General features: G+C 51.8%; 1 protein-coding gene across 2 annotated transcripts in view; it reads left to right on the top strand.

Annotated features, from left to right (window-relative positions):
- Window positions 1-13,199: 13,199 nt before the first annotated feature.
- The window catches only part of SCARA5 (scavenger receptor class A member 5), a 42,559-nt gene continuing 39,259 nt past the window's right edge, over window positions 13,200-16,499 (top strand). For both annotated transcript variants that reach the window (XM_027785547.2, XM_005236660.3), the window contains exons 1-2: window positions 13,200-13,470; window positions 14,735-14,856. In XM_027785547.2, the coding sequence (XP_027641348.1) occupies window positions 14,745-14,856 (112 nt within the window). In that variant the 5' untranslated portion in view covers window positions 13,200-13,470; window positions 14,735-14,744. The remainder of the gene's footprint in view (window positions 13,471-14,734; window positions 14,857-16,499) is intronic.

Below are 16,499 nucleotides of genomic sequence, written 5' to 3'. Positions count from 1 at the left end.
AGAACTATTTAGACTCTGGCCCAAGTGATTTCTGGGGACAGAGAACATCAGCTACCCAAACTTTTCTTCAAAGGTTTTTCATTTATTATTTTTTAAAGAACTATTTCACATTATTCCGCATACGTTCAGGGAAGACCTGAGTCGCCGTCCCTGGAGGTATTTGAAAGATGTGTAGATGTGGCACCCAGGGACACGGATTGGTGGGTTTGGCACTGTTGGGTTAATGGTTGGACTTGATGATCTTAAAGATCTTTTCCAATCTAAACGATTCCATGTTTCTATGATCAGGGAGACTGAAAATGTCATCCTCCCAAAGAAAGCAGAAATCTACCACTCCCTTACCGTATCCATTCACAACGACCTGCTGCCATGCTAGGAAGGTACGACAAGTCACCTCATCTTTTCTTCATTTTATACTGAAGTTTCTTCTGATTTCTACAGAATAACACCAATACAGTTTCAGAAGAAGAGTCCAGGCTTACAGTCATAGAATCAGAGAATCATAGGACTTCCAAGATGACCACTAATCCGTGTCCCTAAGTGCCACATCTACGTGTTTTTTAAACATCTCCCAGGATGGTGACTCCGCCACATCCCTGGGCAGCCTGTCCCAGTGCTGGACACCCTTTCGGTGAAGAAATTTTTCCTTATATTGAACCGGAACCTCATCTGGAACAATTTGCTTGTTGAAAGGTTGGATAGAAATCCACAGGGCAAAAACGTTACTTGGTGATCAACTCAGAGAGAATTCTGAAGTCCAAAGTACATCATGCTCAAATGCAGAAAATTAGCTGCCTGTTTTACTCTAATTTGCTATTTCTTGTAAACTATGGATTATTTTTTTTAATTAATCCCTTGTTGTTTGTCTGTCTTTGAAGGACACCCTTCATGTCTCCTTTAGCATTGTAAAGTAATAAGCTCATGAATTCGTTACTGCCTTCCTTTCCCATCAGTAGGTGGCATACTCAGAAAATGAAAAAGTTAAAACACCAGAATCCAGGAGTCACTCATGTCTGCTTTAGGAAGATCCCTTCATTACTCGATTAGTTAATTCTGAAAATGGACTGCTGGGCCAGTTAGCCAAGCCTAAGCAGGAAAGTGTCCTGGAGGTGGGCCACCTCCAGTACAGCAGTGTAAAGCACCACATCTTACTTTCCCGACCCACACCCCTGCCCCTCCTCCCCACGAGCATCTTGGGTCTGGATCTCAGTGTGACAGTCACTGCTTCACCAACAGATGTTGCCAGGAAAAGTGGAGTACAAGCCTACAAGAGGATGCAACCCATCCTTAGCAAGGGCATAAAGAGACAGTTGGAAAGGGGAATGTTTGAAACAGCACAAGCGAGCATGAAAAGGTACTTCCAGGACCTGAAGGTAAGTTGTGCACGTTCTTGTTCCTTGGGAGCCTCTCTACAGCCATGGGTAGTGTTTAGGGGTAGAGGACAATGTCCCAAAAAAGGGTCTGGTGAATACGTGTGGTAAGATGAAGGCATCTCCTTGCGAGACGTTGGCATCACGAGGCTTTCATGTACACTGGGAGGCTACTGCTGGCGTTGCTTTTGTGGCACGAGACATCTCCAGTGGTGCCCAGGAGCATTATTAATGTCATTAATTCATTATGGCTGCTCACCAGTGTTGACCCACCTTAGCTCAAGGAACTGATGTGGGCCTGAGCCCCATACTCGAGGGTCTGCCCACAAACATCTAACTTAACTAGTAGCTGTCACCCATAATTGTCAACTGGATCACTCCTATCCTCAAATTAATAATGGTTTGGGCTTTGGAGTAGCTCAAACTGCTGCCTCTGCATCGGAGAGCTCCTCAGCCCCAGCAGGCAGGAACAGGGTAGGGCTGGAGGGGTGAGGGGCTCTGAGCCCTGTCCCCTCCTCATATGCTGGGCCATGTGATGGCTGCAGGTGGAGATAATCAAGAAGATGGAGAAGGACTTCTCTGACATGCTCAGCCTCACCTTTTGCCTGTGGGACCAACCCAACAGCAAGCTGCCAGGTACAGCCTCGGTGCACCAGCTTGAGGTGGATGTTTTGTGCCATGCATGCAGCCCCAGGTCCTGCACCCCCCTTTTGGAGGTACAGCAGGGAAGAGCAACAGGATTTCCCAGCTGTGGCTTAGAGCTGCAAAACTCCCAGGTGCAAAGATATTACTGCTGCTGCAGCCAGGGATGGTCTTTGCAGTCTAAGTGGGGCACCAAGGAAGAGGGATGAGAAGAACCTGAGCCAGTCCCAAAGAGTGGGTGCAGGGCATGGCTTGGGGAGGGTTTCCTGCAGCCAGTTTTGGTTTTTCAGTTTCAAGAACAGAGTAACAGGAAGCCAAGGTTTCAAAACCTCACTCTGCTTGTCATTCTTTGCGGGGAAAAAAGAAAACGCTGGGATAAATCCGTAGGCATATACTTTATTCGAGCCAGTGGCAGCTTCTTTCCTGCTTGAACACACCTGTGTCTTGGAGATTGGTGGTAAACGCTTTGGGGTGAAGTGAGGACTATGGGCTCATGCAGCTCAATAAACCTGCCCAAAGAGAGGGGAAAATGCAATTTGTGACAAATGGCCTTGCTAGTAAAGCTGGCTCATGCACTGCAGGTAGGTGTTAAAACCCTGATGGCTGTGCTGCGGGAAGCATGTGCCTGTAGATAATTAACCTGCTACAGCATCATAAACGAGCATCTGCACCAAGTTTCTTGTTCGAAATCCAGGGTGACTCCTGCACAAACAAACGAATTAGTGCTAAGGCTGGTTATGGCCCTTCAGGCACAGTGGGATGCTGTGCCCGTGGGGGTCCCAACCAATGCCCCTGGCCCTGGGATTGCTTTGGAGAGAGTTTAGCAGATCATCCGTGGCTGGATGGGTGAGCTCTGGCCAAAGAGCAGCCCTGGGCAGGTTTAATTTAGTAGTAGAGCCCTTTCTACGCTGCAATGAGAAAGGAGCTCATGAATGTCTTTTTCTGAGGTGTGGTTCTTCTGTAGGGTGGGAACAAGTGATGGTCGAGCTGCCGGGAGCTGTTTTTGCTCTCCTGCATGTTTCCCAGGTGGGGAACCAGCCCTGGCTTTCTGCTCACTGAAAACAGCTCCCAGGGCTGACCCTGCCTTTGCACCTCAGCCAAAAGCCAAGCATCCAAGTTGCTGGGGCAGTTCAAGCTCCAAGCTTCCCAGGGTGAGCTTGGAGGCAGTGGATGTGCTTGGCCGTGGGTCTTCTGGACCCCAGCTGAGCACACTCACCTCCTGGCTGGTCCACATCAAGGAGCAAGCCTCCTGGCTTTTCATCCCTGCATCTTGTATATGTTTATCATCCTCTAGACTTTCGTAGGGTATAAATCAAGTCCCCTGCCCTTCTGCTGATCCAGCACCCTGGGGCAGCTGTGCTGGAAGTTTCCTGGACTAACAAAGCTGTCCCATGCCAGGACCAACCATCAAAGGGGTGAGTGGTGAGCACCAGTCATGCTCCTGTGCCTGAGTGATGACACAAGTGACCTCAGCTGGAAAATGTCTTAATTATCTTCTTTTTCTCCCTTAAGTGGTTCTTGAAATACAGACCACTGTGAGGTCTTACCACCACTCCTCTGAGCACAGTCTGTTGTGGAAAACCAGGGCTGACCTGGGGCTGAGAGATTGAAACTGCAGAAGCTCAAGGAGAGGGGGCAACCTTGCCACCACATGCTCTGCTTCTGCAAGCATGGGAGGGGACCTTCCCCAGGCTTCTGCTGCCCTCCACCCCGTCCACTGCACCAGCTCACGCCAAATTATTACACTTTCACTCACTTGCAGATTTCAGGAGGATAAAGCTTTCCAATTTTAGCTAGATGCCAAGACATGAGAAGTCACAGGATCTTTTAAACCTCATTTCCTAACAGAGGAATTGGCTTTTTAGAATTTCTTCACTTTGCTTGGGGACAAAGCATGCAATCACCATAGCAAGAGCGGAGATGGGATGCCTGCACAATAGTTTCTTCACCCAAGTATACCATTCATTTTAGGGAGCTACCCTTGTGGTAGCATGTCCATCATGCCAATCCTGCTCTGCTCTTTCTGCTCTTGCCTTAAACGTCCCACAAAAACCACAGCCAGGAGCAATTTGCCCGGCTAAGGGGACTTTGGGGCTGATCCATGGGTGGCTGTAATCTCTCCCCTTGGGCAAAGGCTGTCCTCAGGGATTTTGGAGACTTGAATTCAGGTCTGTGTCAAGGCTGATTAGAGAAAACTGGCTAGGAAAAGAATTTCAAAGTGGAGGGATTTCAACACCCATGCATTTTGGGTGTGAAGAGTTGTGCTGGCCATCCCCAGCTTCTGGAATGCCCCTTCCAGTTCTGGTGAGAATGGGCAGCTGAGTTTGGGCAGCTCCCTGCCCTGAAGTAGACATCTATCCCAGGTCAGGTGAGCCACCACCTCGGCCTTACCTCCAGGGATTATGAGGGTAATGAACTCAGATGTCCCAGCCTGGGTGATTTGACTTTCATCCCTATACACCTTCATTTCAGGCTTCAGAGACAGATTTCTCCCAGCATCAGTGATAAAAGCTTAGATTATTTACTATGAGGCTTTGTAACTCTATTCACGCCCAGTGAGATTGTGACAATAAGAATGTCCTTTCAACATGAAAAAGTGCAGAAGGTGAAAAGGCAGCTGAAACACCCTGAAAGTGCCTGAGGACGCTGCAAGAGAAACAAGGGTCTCTTAAAAACAGTGAGTATGAGAATGCATGAGCGCATCTCAGCACTGGGGTAGGCCAGGGACATGCCCAAAATGGCACGTTTTGGAGAGGGATCATAGCCCTGCCTGTAGCAAGGGAAGAGAGACAAGAATGCTGCAGCAGCATGCAGAGCTGGCCATTTCTATGGAGAATCAGGTCCCCAGATCCTGATGGAGTGATCTTGGCACTGTCTGAGGGACCAGAGCATCCCATACAGGTCCTTTATGCCTGCAGCAACTCATTCTGATTGCTCCCTGAGAAAAGAGACCCTTGGCCCTGGGTATCTTCCCTACCAAACTGCGCTGAGTAGAAATAACGCAAACTTTGCAAATAATACAGATTGAGCTCCAAGGTTCAGCTCTGCTTGGAGGGTTTGGCGGAGGCTTGTTTCCAGAGAGTAAAATAAAATCAGGAACTGCCTACTTGGATTGCTCCAGAGGGGTGCATAAAGCAGATCTGGCTTTCTGACAACTTCCTGCCGTAAGGAAAATTAGCTGTCCTTCTTGGCATCCCATGGAAATGTCAGAGGAGGGATTATAGCTTGCAGCAAAGCAGAGGGAAGTCCAACAGGGTCTGCTGGGACAGAGGCCAGGAGTGAGTGGAGAGCTGTGTGCCATCTCCTGCAGAGCTCCCTGGGAGCTTCTCCCACTTTGGAATGGGCTGGCCAGGGTTTGGAGCAGGGAAATGAGGGAAGAGTAAGGATGTTGAGATCAGAGGCCATCCTGCAGGAATAGCTCTTTTGGGAGGTGTTGGTGATGGAATTAATGCACCTAGCAAGGAGAAAACTCCCCCAGTATTTGCATCTGCTGCAGTGGTCTGCATTCAGACCAGATAGAATGAAGAAATTTTTTTATGCTGGGGGCGGCGAGGCGCTGGCCCAGGCTGCCCAGATCGGCTGTGGGTGCCCCATCCCTGGCAGTGCTCAAGGCCAGGCTGGACGGCGGGCAGCCTGGGCTGCTGGGAGGGGTCCTTGCCCGTGGTGGGGGGTGGGACTGGGTGGTCTTTAAGGTCCCTTCCAACCCAAACCATTCAACGGTTCTATGACTTCTTCTTGCACCCCTCCTTCAAGTCTGCCTTTGACCCGATTTGCATTGGGCTCTTCAGCACCTTTGTGCATTGAGCTTTGCTGAGCAATGCTGAACCTTGGTCTGTTTGGGACAACTCAAGGGAAGACCAGGGAAAGTGATAGCTGTCTCCTTTCTGCTCCAGACAGCTGGCTTTTGCTTTCCATTAGTGGTAGGAAAGTAACAGAAATACAGGATTTTGTTCCAAACCAGCATGCCGTTATGAGGAACATCATTCCATCCCTCTGATCATTTTTGTGGCCTCCTCTGGCCCTGCTCCAATAGGTTCATGTGTTTCCTGTGCTGAGGACCCCAGAGCTGGACACAGCGCCGCAGGGGGGGGTCTCACCAGAGCAGAGTAGAGAGGCAGAGTCCCCTCCCTCAACCTGCCGATCACACTTCTTTTGACGCAGCCCAGGATGCTATTGATGCTGTGCCTAAGGCAGGTGGTCAGGGACCTGCCCAAGTTGCTCCATGGTTACATGCCAGCAGGATTAGCCAGGTCTTGGGAAGTGCACTGAACAAAGATGGTGGTCAACAAGGTCATGCCATGGGCCAGAGCCTGATGTCCTCTCAACCGTCAGCAAGTTATTCCAGGACTTGCTCTTCAGCAGCACTCCTGGAAAGAGCGCAACAGTATTGCAGTCCCGGGATGATGTTTTTCTGCCATTTTCCTCTGAGAGCTCTGCTGTGCCCGGGTTTTGTCTGGGATGGATGCTTAGCTTTCTTGCTGAGGCATTGTCTGGGGGCATGGGGCAAAGCATGGGAGACCTAGCATCTGAGCTGAGCTTGTGGTTTGGGTTTCTCCTACAGCTGGTGAACAGAGAGGCCGTACAGGAGGTAGTTTTAGGCCCACCTGTTTTAGGATAGGATGCAATATCCTGCAGAGTTCTTTACATTATGCTCACACAGGCTGCTAGTGGCCAAAGGAGGCTACGGGGTTGACAAAGGAGAGGCAGAGTGTTTCTGACTGTCCTTTCCTTATGTTGAGACAAGTAGGAATGACCTGGAAATCCAGGAACAAAATGATCACAATGGGATGTATCAAAGAGCAGCAGAATTGTAGAATCATAGAATCACAGAATGGTTTAGTTGGAAGGGACCTTAAAGACCACCCAGTCCCACCCCCCTCCGTGTGCAGCACCTCCCCCCAGCCCAGGCTGCCCCCAGCCCCGTCCAGCCTGGCCTTGAGCACTGCCAGGGATGGGGCACCCACAGCTGCTCTGGGCAGCCTGGGCCAGCGCCTCGCCGCCCTCACAGGGAAGAATTTCTGCCTCATCTCTCATCTCCATCTCCCCTCTCTCATGTAAAGCCATTCCCCCGTGTGCCATCGCCACCTGCCCTTGCCCAAAGCCCCTCCCCAGCTTTCTTGCCAGCCCCTTTAGGCACTGGCAGGTGCTCTAAGGTCTCCCCGCAGCCTTCTCCTCCCCAGGCTGAGCCACCCCAGCTCTCCCAGCCTGTCCCCACAGCAGAGCTGCTCCAGCCTCTGAGCATCTCCCTGGCCTGCTCTGGCCCCGCTCCAGCAGCTCCATGGCCTTCTTATGTTGGGGGTCTCAGAACTGGCCAATAGAGTTTTTTTCTTGTTTGATTTTTCTGACTAGTTAAACAGAAATCGCCACCAGGAGTTTTGAATTTTTTTAAGCCACCACTCATTCTTTAGAAGCAAAGTAACACATGAGCTAATTGTCTTACTAAAGCCAAATAAACACAAAGAAGCAAAATCTCATAAGCCATGCTTTTGGCTTGGCAGGACAAGATGATCCAACTTTCATCCTTGATAAAACAATTCTAAAGAACTTTTTGTATCCTAGTACATCTTGTCTTCATTCCCTCAGTGATACACATGCATGGTGAAATGTTTACTGCCATCTAAACTTGCGTGCTTTCCTCTCAAATACCCACACTAATTTAACCTTGGAAACTCAGCTGCAGGCAGCCTGGTGTAGGAAGCAGTCAGGTCTTTCTTCTTCCCCAAGAAACCTATAATGGCATGACTTTGTTCAGCCACTGAGCAAACTAAAAGTATCTCACCATTACTCATTTACTTAGGCAAAGCTTCTAATTGACTTACATGTCTCAGCAACGTGCTCATCTCTGCCCTCATTGCTTCTAATCTTCCTGCAGCCAACAGCCCCCAGCCCTTGTTTGCCTGGAAAACCAGGACTGATGTACCGCATTAGCGGTGCAATATATATAAATCATGGTGGTGTTTGCAACTCCATCCTTTTATGCTCTGTGTTTTACAGGAGTTCAGACAGAATAAGAAAAAAAATTACTATCATCCTATCTACCACTACCCAAAGAAAAAAAAAAGAAAGTGAATTGATCTTGTGTCTTCTGATAAACTTGCCTTAGTTGCCAGAGAATAAAACAGCAACAATTAAATCTGGGCTGGCCTGGGGACAGGATCAATCTACAGGCAACATCAGCAGCATCCCCTACCTGTGCTATCCCCTGCTCCCCTACCCTGGCTGTCCTCTCAATCCTTCTGTCCCTGGGAAAACAATGACTCCTGGAGAGTCAGCAAGCTGGGGGAAGACCATCATCTATCTGACGGTCTTTTAGGAGGGACCTCTAATGACTGGCAGCTATTATTGAGGATTGGGTACAGCAGAACTGTGTTTAATGCTAAGCCACAGTCAGTCAGCTCCTGCTTCATCCTTGGGGCAACACTAGATGATTTGCAAGACACCCTGCTAGAAGGTAATGGAAAGTAAATGGGAACCTCAGGTGACAAGAGCATGATGGAGCTGGTCCTAAACTTGAAAGCTAATAACAATACCCTGCACTGCAAGGAGCTCCTGGTAGCGTGGCTGGGTATGTCCAGCCCAGGACGTAAACTCAGTCTTAAAAGTCTGTGCAATACATGCCTTGGAGGCCATGCTATTAGAACACCGCTCAAGCCAGCTTGAAGACAGGTTCGTTGATATTATGGGCACTTGGAACTGGAAAAATCACACTTGTACACACAAATTTCTGCCCGTTGGCCATGGAGACACCACCAGTGTGCCTCGACAGGGTGCGGAGGGAGCATTCTGAATCCCTGTCCACCATCTGGCCCGTTGGTCAGAGACCACTGTTCTCATGAATGTCTTTAGCAGGGCAGATGCAGCCCAATATCCCTCAATTTAACATCTCTACTCCACGTAACCACCTGGTGTGCTCTGCCTCCTCCTGGGCTCGGAAGTGTTTGTTTGGGTACTGCTGGCAAACGAGGCTTTGGAGAGATGCTGGCATCACTTGACGTCAATTCCTGCAGACAGAGATCATCACGAAAGCCCTTGAAAGATAAATTCTTTTGAAGAAGAGTACCTACGAGTCCCTTGTGTTGTCCATCCAAGGCACCTTATTGCTGTGAAGGTAAGACTGGTTCTCCATCTAATTCTGCGTCTGCCCCTGTGAGTTTGCTGTCTGGCCCTGGGATGTGTTTTCCCAGCTCTTGCGTGGAGTCTAGGTACAGAAGCCTTTAGTTGCACTGGCTGAAAGAGGACGTGTAAATGTGTGCCCTTGGGCGATGTCCTCAGTGGCTCACGATCTTATTTCCAGGGAAAATGTTTGAGTTCCAAAACCTACTGCATAAATCCCTTGTGTTGTTGATACTGTTGTCCCATCCCTTGACTGTCAAAGCACATAAACGCATCATGCTTCTCTTGTGGGTCAACTGGAAGGTCTTCATCCCTGGGATGGAGAAAGCAGCATGTGGGGTAGGGGAGCAGAGACCTTGTCAAAAGCTACTGGGAAAAGCTGGAGGGGAACTGGAAGAAGTTACTTGAAGATTTTGCTGTTGAATAAAGGAACTTTTTTAGGTTGGCAAAAGTAGGTTGGGAAGAGGGGGATTGGGAGGTGGAAATCTGCCACTGGCTGGTTCCCAGGCAGCGTGGCTTTAGGATCAACAACAGCGTGTTGGTGTTTCCTATCCTTGCAAGAGGGGCTGCTCAGATAAGTGGGAAGGAGACATGTGAGCGGATAAAAACTCATCTGGAACATGACATTGAGGTGGAAGGTGGGAGGGAGATGTTTGAAAAAGCAAAGGAGAAGATGAAGAGCCAGTTCCAGGGTCTGATGGTGAGTGATGCTTCGAAACTTGCTGTTGGCAAACCAGAAAGTGTGATAGACAAATTAATGGCTGGACTGGTGGTCACTGCAGAGTGCTTTTAACGCTGTTATGGACCATGTGGGGTGCAGCTAGTAAGACGACAGAGTGGTTGTGCAAGAAGCAGATTGCTCTGCAATGTCATAAATGTGATCGTCTGGAAATTTCGATGACAAAATCAGCTCTTGATCAGCTTCTGCTGATTTTTGGTTGGATTCAATTCCCTGGTTGCCCCCAAAACCAGCTTTGCCATCTTCTTATGTAGCAAGCAAAATTATGGTTTTCTAGGTAGTAATTTCCCAGCTTGGTTCCTTCCTTTCCTGATTTCTGACCTCACATGAGCTCTTCCACCTCATCTCTGACCATTCAGACCATTCTTGCATGTTGAAACCTGATGGATTCAGGCCGTGATCACACAGGCCAAGACTCATCACAGTTATTTGAGGGAAGTTCCTTTATACTGGCCAGAGATCCAGTGATGGACACCCGGTCCCACCCGGGTGGGATGCGGACTCACCTAATAAACTCATCTGCTTTGCGTATGGAAGATCAGTTTTGATGCTTTCCCAGCAGGTTTCTTGGGTATGGCCAGGTCAAAGCTGCCATCACTAATGTTACAACCATGGTGATCCCAGCAGGTAGTAGTGCAAATTGGGAGTTCCTGGAGCTTAATGGCTCTTTCATCTGATGTCTGACGCTGTCATCCTCTGTGATAGCAGAAACATCTCACCAACATGCTGGAGAAGGATTATTCCAACATGCTCAGCCTCACCTTTTGTCCATGGGACCAGCTGGTTGGGACGTGGCCAGGTATGGTCCAACTTCTCCTCTCTGGTGTAAATGTGGTGGATGGAAAAGTGTTTGGAGACAGACTTGGGGTGCTCTCTGTGTGTCTTTTCACACCATATATTCCTAAATAAACAACTGAAGTCCATGACCGCTGAGCGTACTTGCATGTTCTCATGCATTTCTACCGGACACATTATGATTTTCTTCCCCTTCTACAGAAAAAAGAGTCCAAAACCTAAATCTGTTTCATTTAGCTCTTCTCCTTGCAGTTTTCCAGAAGGCGTGCCAAGAAATCCGGGCTTTGCTGAAATCCCTGTGACAGCTGGAGTGACCAAAAAGATCTGCAAGTAGAGTCTTTCTTTTCTTCTTTTTCATCAGATTTGGGGTTTTTTTGGTTTTTATCCTTAATTGCTTTTAACTGATCAGTTCATTGCTCTTCTATGTTGACCATCACGTGAGTGGGAATTTTAGAGGTATTATAGATTAGATTCGGTAGGTTAAATGCAGGCTTGTAAGGACCCAGGAGGGTGTGAATCTCTTGTTGGTCCCGTGTCACATCTGCCAACCCCTCATGAAGGGGCTTTTCCCCATTGCTGGCCTTGCTTGATGAGCACTGGAGGTGCCTCAACTGCTTTGTTGAAAATCTTTTAGGGAATAGAATAGTAGATGAGGTGTATGAGTTTAATTGCTCTTATACTAAAAGTTAGTTGTAGCTTGTGCATAGTTTTACACTCTTTTTGTAAAGGTAAATCCCTTTTTTCCTCATGTATTTCAGTTTTCCAAGAAGCCAGCAGATTGAGACTCACCTACACCTGAATCAAACCCAGGACCTTCCATGACAAATTTATTGTGTGGTGTATAAACAGAGAAGGCTGTAAAGATGCAAAAGTGCAATTCTGCTGGAAATTACCGGAAATCTCATAAAATATTAACCTCTTTGGATTACACGTGACTGGTACTATTTTTTTTTTAGTGTGAAAGAAGTAACCAGGCTGCTTGGTCAGGTGTTTTGTATTAAGATGAGACCTTGGGAGTACTCTGCAGTAATTGTCTTTATTTGCTGCAGCTTTGGTTTCACTGGGGTAAGTGTTGCAGATGTTTGGCCAGGTCTGGATGGAGCACGCTTTGATGATGTTTTTGGCCTTTCTTAGAGGAAAGGCAGCTCAGCAGTCAGAGCCCTACCCCAAGCTGTTCAGACCTGCAGTGCGTTGTCTTTCCTTGTCCCAGACTTTCAGGGTGTCCTTTGGTAGGTGTCCCAAGGAGAAGCCTTGGTCAGGGGTGGCTGTGGGAGACAGCTGCCACGGATTCACATTGCACTGCGGTAGGAGGAGACCTGCAGCCACCTGGCTGCACCCCTGGAGATCTTTCCTCCTGATGGAAGAGGCAATGTGTGTCCTCAGGATGACACCATGGCTGGAGATGCCCCTGGGCAAGGAGCGCTTGCCCTTCTCCCCCTAGGTCTTGTCATCCTTTTTCCAAGTCTAGGTCTTGGTCCCAGTAGGTTTATGGCTTCCAAAAAGGTGTGTTGTCATGGCCTGTCTGATGGCACCTGGGGGGGCCGAGTGGCTCAGCCTGTGATGCAGCATGCTCAGCTCTCCAGGCACGCCTCTGCCTGGCCCCATCATCCCTATGGATGGTGAGCCAGCCAGCAGCCAGCAGTGACCCACCATCCCAGTCTACCCAGTGCTCGCTCTGGCAGTGTTCCCAGACAAGGAGCAGTACACCCATGCACAGCCACCCCAAAGGGACAGCAGTCACCCTCCTGATTGTGCCACTGGGCCAAGCTAGCCACCCCCACCCCCAACCCTGTAGAGATGTTGGAGGGTGCTTTGCTCTGCTCCAGGACCAGGGATGGGGTGGGGACAGGGGGTCCAGGGGACCAGGCTAGGGGCCCAAATGGCCTGGGGCAGCTGCAAGCTGCAGCAGGGAGCAGGCAGCACCCCACAGGCAGCAAAGGACTTGCAGCAGCACCTTTAAGCTTCCTCCCCACCTTGCCCCATCCCAGAGACTGACCCTGGTGTGTGCATCTTGCACTGCTCTGCACAGCCCACACCGAGGCTGAGAGCAGCGCTGGTCTGGGGGTCTGGGGTCACCTCAGCTTATCTCTGGTCCTCCGTGCCTCAGTTTCCCCGTGGGTGCAGGGTGGACAAGCACCTTTCCCCTCTCCGGGGGCCGCAGTTGCTCCTGCCCGTTGTGGGCTGAGCTGGGCACGCGAGCGGAGAGCGAAAGGTGTGGACACCCGCTGGAGCTGGGACACGGACCACCTCACGCACCCACCTCCTGCCCCAGGGGCAGGACTTCTAGGGGGAATCCCCAGACCACAGGCCAAGCGAACCTGGAGGATGCTCCTGCCCCGGCCCCCCCTCCCCCTGCCAGATCCTCCCAGCGGATGCTCCTGCTCTGACTCCGGGGGATGCTCCTGCCCCGGCCACCCCTCCCCTAGCCCGGCTCCCCGCTGCCGGGGCGGCCCGAGGCCGGCGAATGGACGGCGGGGGCGGCCCCGGAGGGTGGGGGGGGGCGTGGGGAGCCGGCCCCCCTCCCGTTCCCCGCCTACAAAACTCTCCCGGCCGAGCGGTCTTCGCTCACAGCCTGTCGGCTCCGCAGCCGCCCCGCCGGCCCCGCACATCGCCCACCCCGGGGACACCCCCCACCCATGGGAGGCTGGCAGGGAGCGGCGGCCGCCCCTCTGCGTCCGTGGGGAGCTGGCGGTGAGGTCGGGGGGTCCCCTTGCTCTCCTCGCCTCCCTGTCCCGGCCACCATGGCGCAGCCGGGGGACTGAGCGCGAGGGAGCCACGGGAAACTCGGTCCCGCGTGGGTCCGTCCAGGAGGTGAGTGGCACCGGGGCGGGAGGAACGAGGGACACGCAGCTCCGGGAGAAGGGAGAGGGGTGAGTGTGAGGATGGGTCCCCCTACACGCGTGGGGGTGTGTGTGGAGGCGCTGGTGTCTCCCCGAGCATCCCTGCGTGGTGAGCCGCCACCCCTGGGTGCTGCCGCCGCGCCCTGGCCCTGGGATACAGGAGCAGGGAGCGACTCCGGGGTGCTGTACGACCCCCTCCCCACGGGGTTACACGGGTGATGTCTCCCCCGCGGGAGTGGGACCAAGGGCCCGGGATGCTGCTCCCGGCCAGGGCAGTCCCTGCCCAGCCTGCTGCCAGCGGGACTGGTTTTAGCTGCCGGTGGAGTGGCAGAAGCTGGGGGTCTCCATGGAGCACAGCACCCATATGCTGACAGTGGGGGGTGGCTGGGGAAGACACAGCAGTGCAGGGAATGAGTTTGGGAGTGCTCAGCAGGTCCCACTTAGCAGGTGGTTTTGACTCCTGCCACACCAGAGCCCAGGTGAGGGCTGATTCCCCCCTGCTAGGCTGGGTGCTGTGATGAAACGTTTGTGGCAGCAGAGACACAACCCTCCCAGTGCCAACAGTCCTCACTGTGGGCATGGACCTGTCCCTGGGACCAGCCCAACTCAAGAAGTGACAGCAGGATCAGGCCTGTGGGGAGCACAGGCTTGGCTCACGGTCAGGGTGCTGGGATATCTAGAGGAGGTGTGGGTGAAGGGCTACCCCAAGCCCTAGAGCTGAAAAAGGTCCTGGGAGGCTTGCATGCATACACTGGGCCCCCATATCCCCAGCCCTGGGGGAGGGGCAGACATCCAGGGCACACCCAGAGTGGACACCAAGGCTGGACATCTGTAGGGCATGTGGTCAAGCACAGGTGGGTGGTTGACCCCTTGGCCAAAGAGGGGCTCCTGTGTTGGTGGTGAGCATTTCACAGAGCTGCAAGGACATGGGCAGGACCTGTGGTCCTGCTGAGCTTGCCCATCAGCTTCTCCCTGCCTTCACTGGGGTGGTCTAGCTCTTGTTTTGGGCACTGCCAAGCCCAGACGGGACCATGGTCAAGTCAGGATACTTGGTGGTTAGCTTTGCCAAGTGAGGGCAGAGGTCCATGTCACCAGCCCCAGCCCACACCATGTTGTATTGACCCATGGGGCCAGAGCCATGCAGGGTACTTGGATTAGCCAGGATCAGGCCCCTGCCATGTCAGGCTATACCAAGCTGCCAAGCACCATCTCACATATCTGTTCTGCTCCACCAGTGGCAGGACAATGGAGAACAAGGCCATGTACCTTCACACCTTCAATGAGAGAGAGAATGGCTCCATCTTTGAGGAGCCCTTCGAGGGAAGGAACCTCTCCAAACTGAACCTCTGCGAGGATGGTGAGTAGGGGCTCCACATGCAGCTTGGTCTGGGGGGAGCTTTGAGCCTGGTGGTAGAAACCTGGAGAGATTCTGTGGCGGGACAGGAGAGTTTAGATTGCTCAGCTCAGGAAAAAGCTCAGCAATTTGGCTCCACACAGGCAAAGGTGCCTGGCCAGAGTTGGATGCTCAGCTCCAGCTGCAGGTCCCAGGGAACCAGAGCAGAGGAGCAATCCCTGCCCTTGGGAAGGGGAGGGTGCCTTGGTGGGAGCAGCACCGTGATAGATGTGCATGTCCCAAATGGAGCACATGCATTTGTGTGATGGATGATGATGATGGAGAGAATGGAGAGAAACTCCTTTCCTGCTGGCACAGCTTCACTGGGAGAAACACTCAGGGAACCCCAGTGCAAGGTGGTTTCTGTGCCTCCTCTCCTATCCCCCCCCTTTCTGGTTGGACGGGGGAATGACAGACCCAGGGCACCATGGGCCTCTCGAGGTGCCCAGGCTCTTGTTTGGTTCTGCCACACTGACCAAGGCTGTGCTCCAGGGAAAGTCCCTTTCCTTGCTGAAGGCTGATGTTTTGGTTGGTTTTTTTTTAATCCTCTAAGCCTGTGGCTCTCTTTTATTGGGTCTTCCCCAGAGATGCCCTGGAGTGGGGTTGGTGGCACCAGAGCTATGCAGCAGGACACAGCAAGACCTGCTTCTGTCTCCTGCACATCTTAGCTGGCCTCTCTCTCCACTGTGGACTTGCTGAGCCCTTTTCCTTCACTCTTGCCCCATGAAATGCTATCCATGTTTCACCAGATCCAGGCTTGGTCCCCAAGCAAACAGCCCTGATGCATTTTTCCCGAGGCCTTTGCAGCCTGGGTGGGAGAGGCCAGGGTGGCAGAGGTGCCTGGTCAAGCAGAGATGTGAGTTCCTCTTTGCTGGCAGTTGTCCTTGGAGAGGCTCGCCAAGGCTCGTGGCTCCAGCACGATCAGCAGCAGAGTGCTCCAGCACGGTGCACAGGGTTGTTTCCCTGTCCTCTCTCCTCTTGGCTGAACATGGTGACTTAAGGGATAGGATGAATGGCAACAAGTTCCTCCGCAGCGCAGCAGGCACGTCTCCGTGACCACCCCACCTTCCCAGGTGCCTTTGCGTAATAGGTACCAGTGGAACTGGACAGTGATGAGGATGATGGCTCTTCTAGCCTGGAGGTGTCACTGAGGTCCAGCTGGCCTACACCCTGTGTCAAAACTGCTTCCATAGGAAGGAGTCTCCATAGGAAGGAGTCTCCATAGGAAGGAGTCTCCACAGGAGCGAGACTCCCTTCTGAAGGGAACAGAAAACCCAGTGTGCACACTGGACCCCCTTCTTAGGGAAGTCTGCTGCTTCCCTGGAGCACAGATTAAAAATGTGAAGAGAAAGCTTCCCACCCTATGGCCCTAAGGTTATTATCCAGGAGTCATTTTTTTCAGGTGGGCAGGAACGAAGTTGCAACAAGAAGTCTGAGGGCAATCAAGAGACTTCAGGGCCATGGGACAACGGGACAAGGGATCAGGAGCACAAGCAGTGTTCTCCTTTGCCCTTCTAGTTGCAGGGAGTGATGAGGGAAGAAACAGGAAGACCCAGCAGATCTATACCTGGCTCTGAGCCTGGTGTCACTGGCAGAATTTTGTGTCT

Source organism: Falco peregrinus, chromosome 7 (assembly GCF_023634155.1).
Source record: "Falco peregrinus isolate bFalPer1 chromosome 7, bFalPer1.pri, whole genome shotgun sequence".
NCBI lineage: Eukaryota > Metazoa > Chordata > Aves > Falconiformes > Falconidae > Falco > Falco peregrinus.
This window is presented reverse-complemented; position numbering and strand designations above follow the sequence as displayed.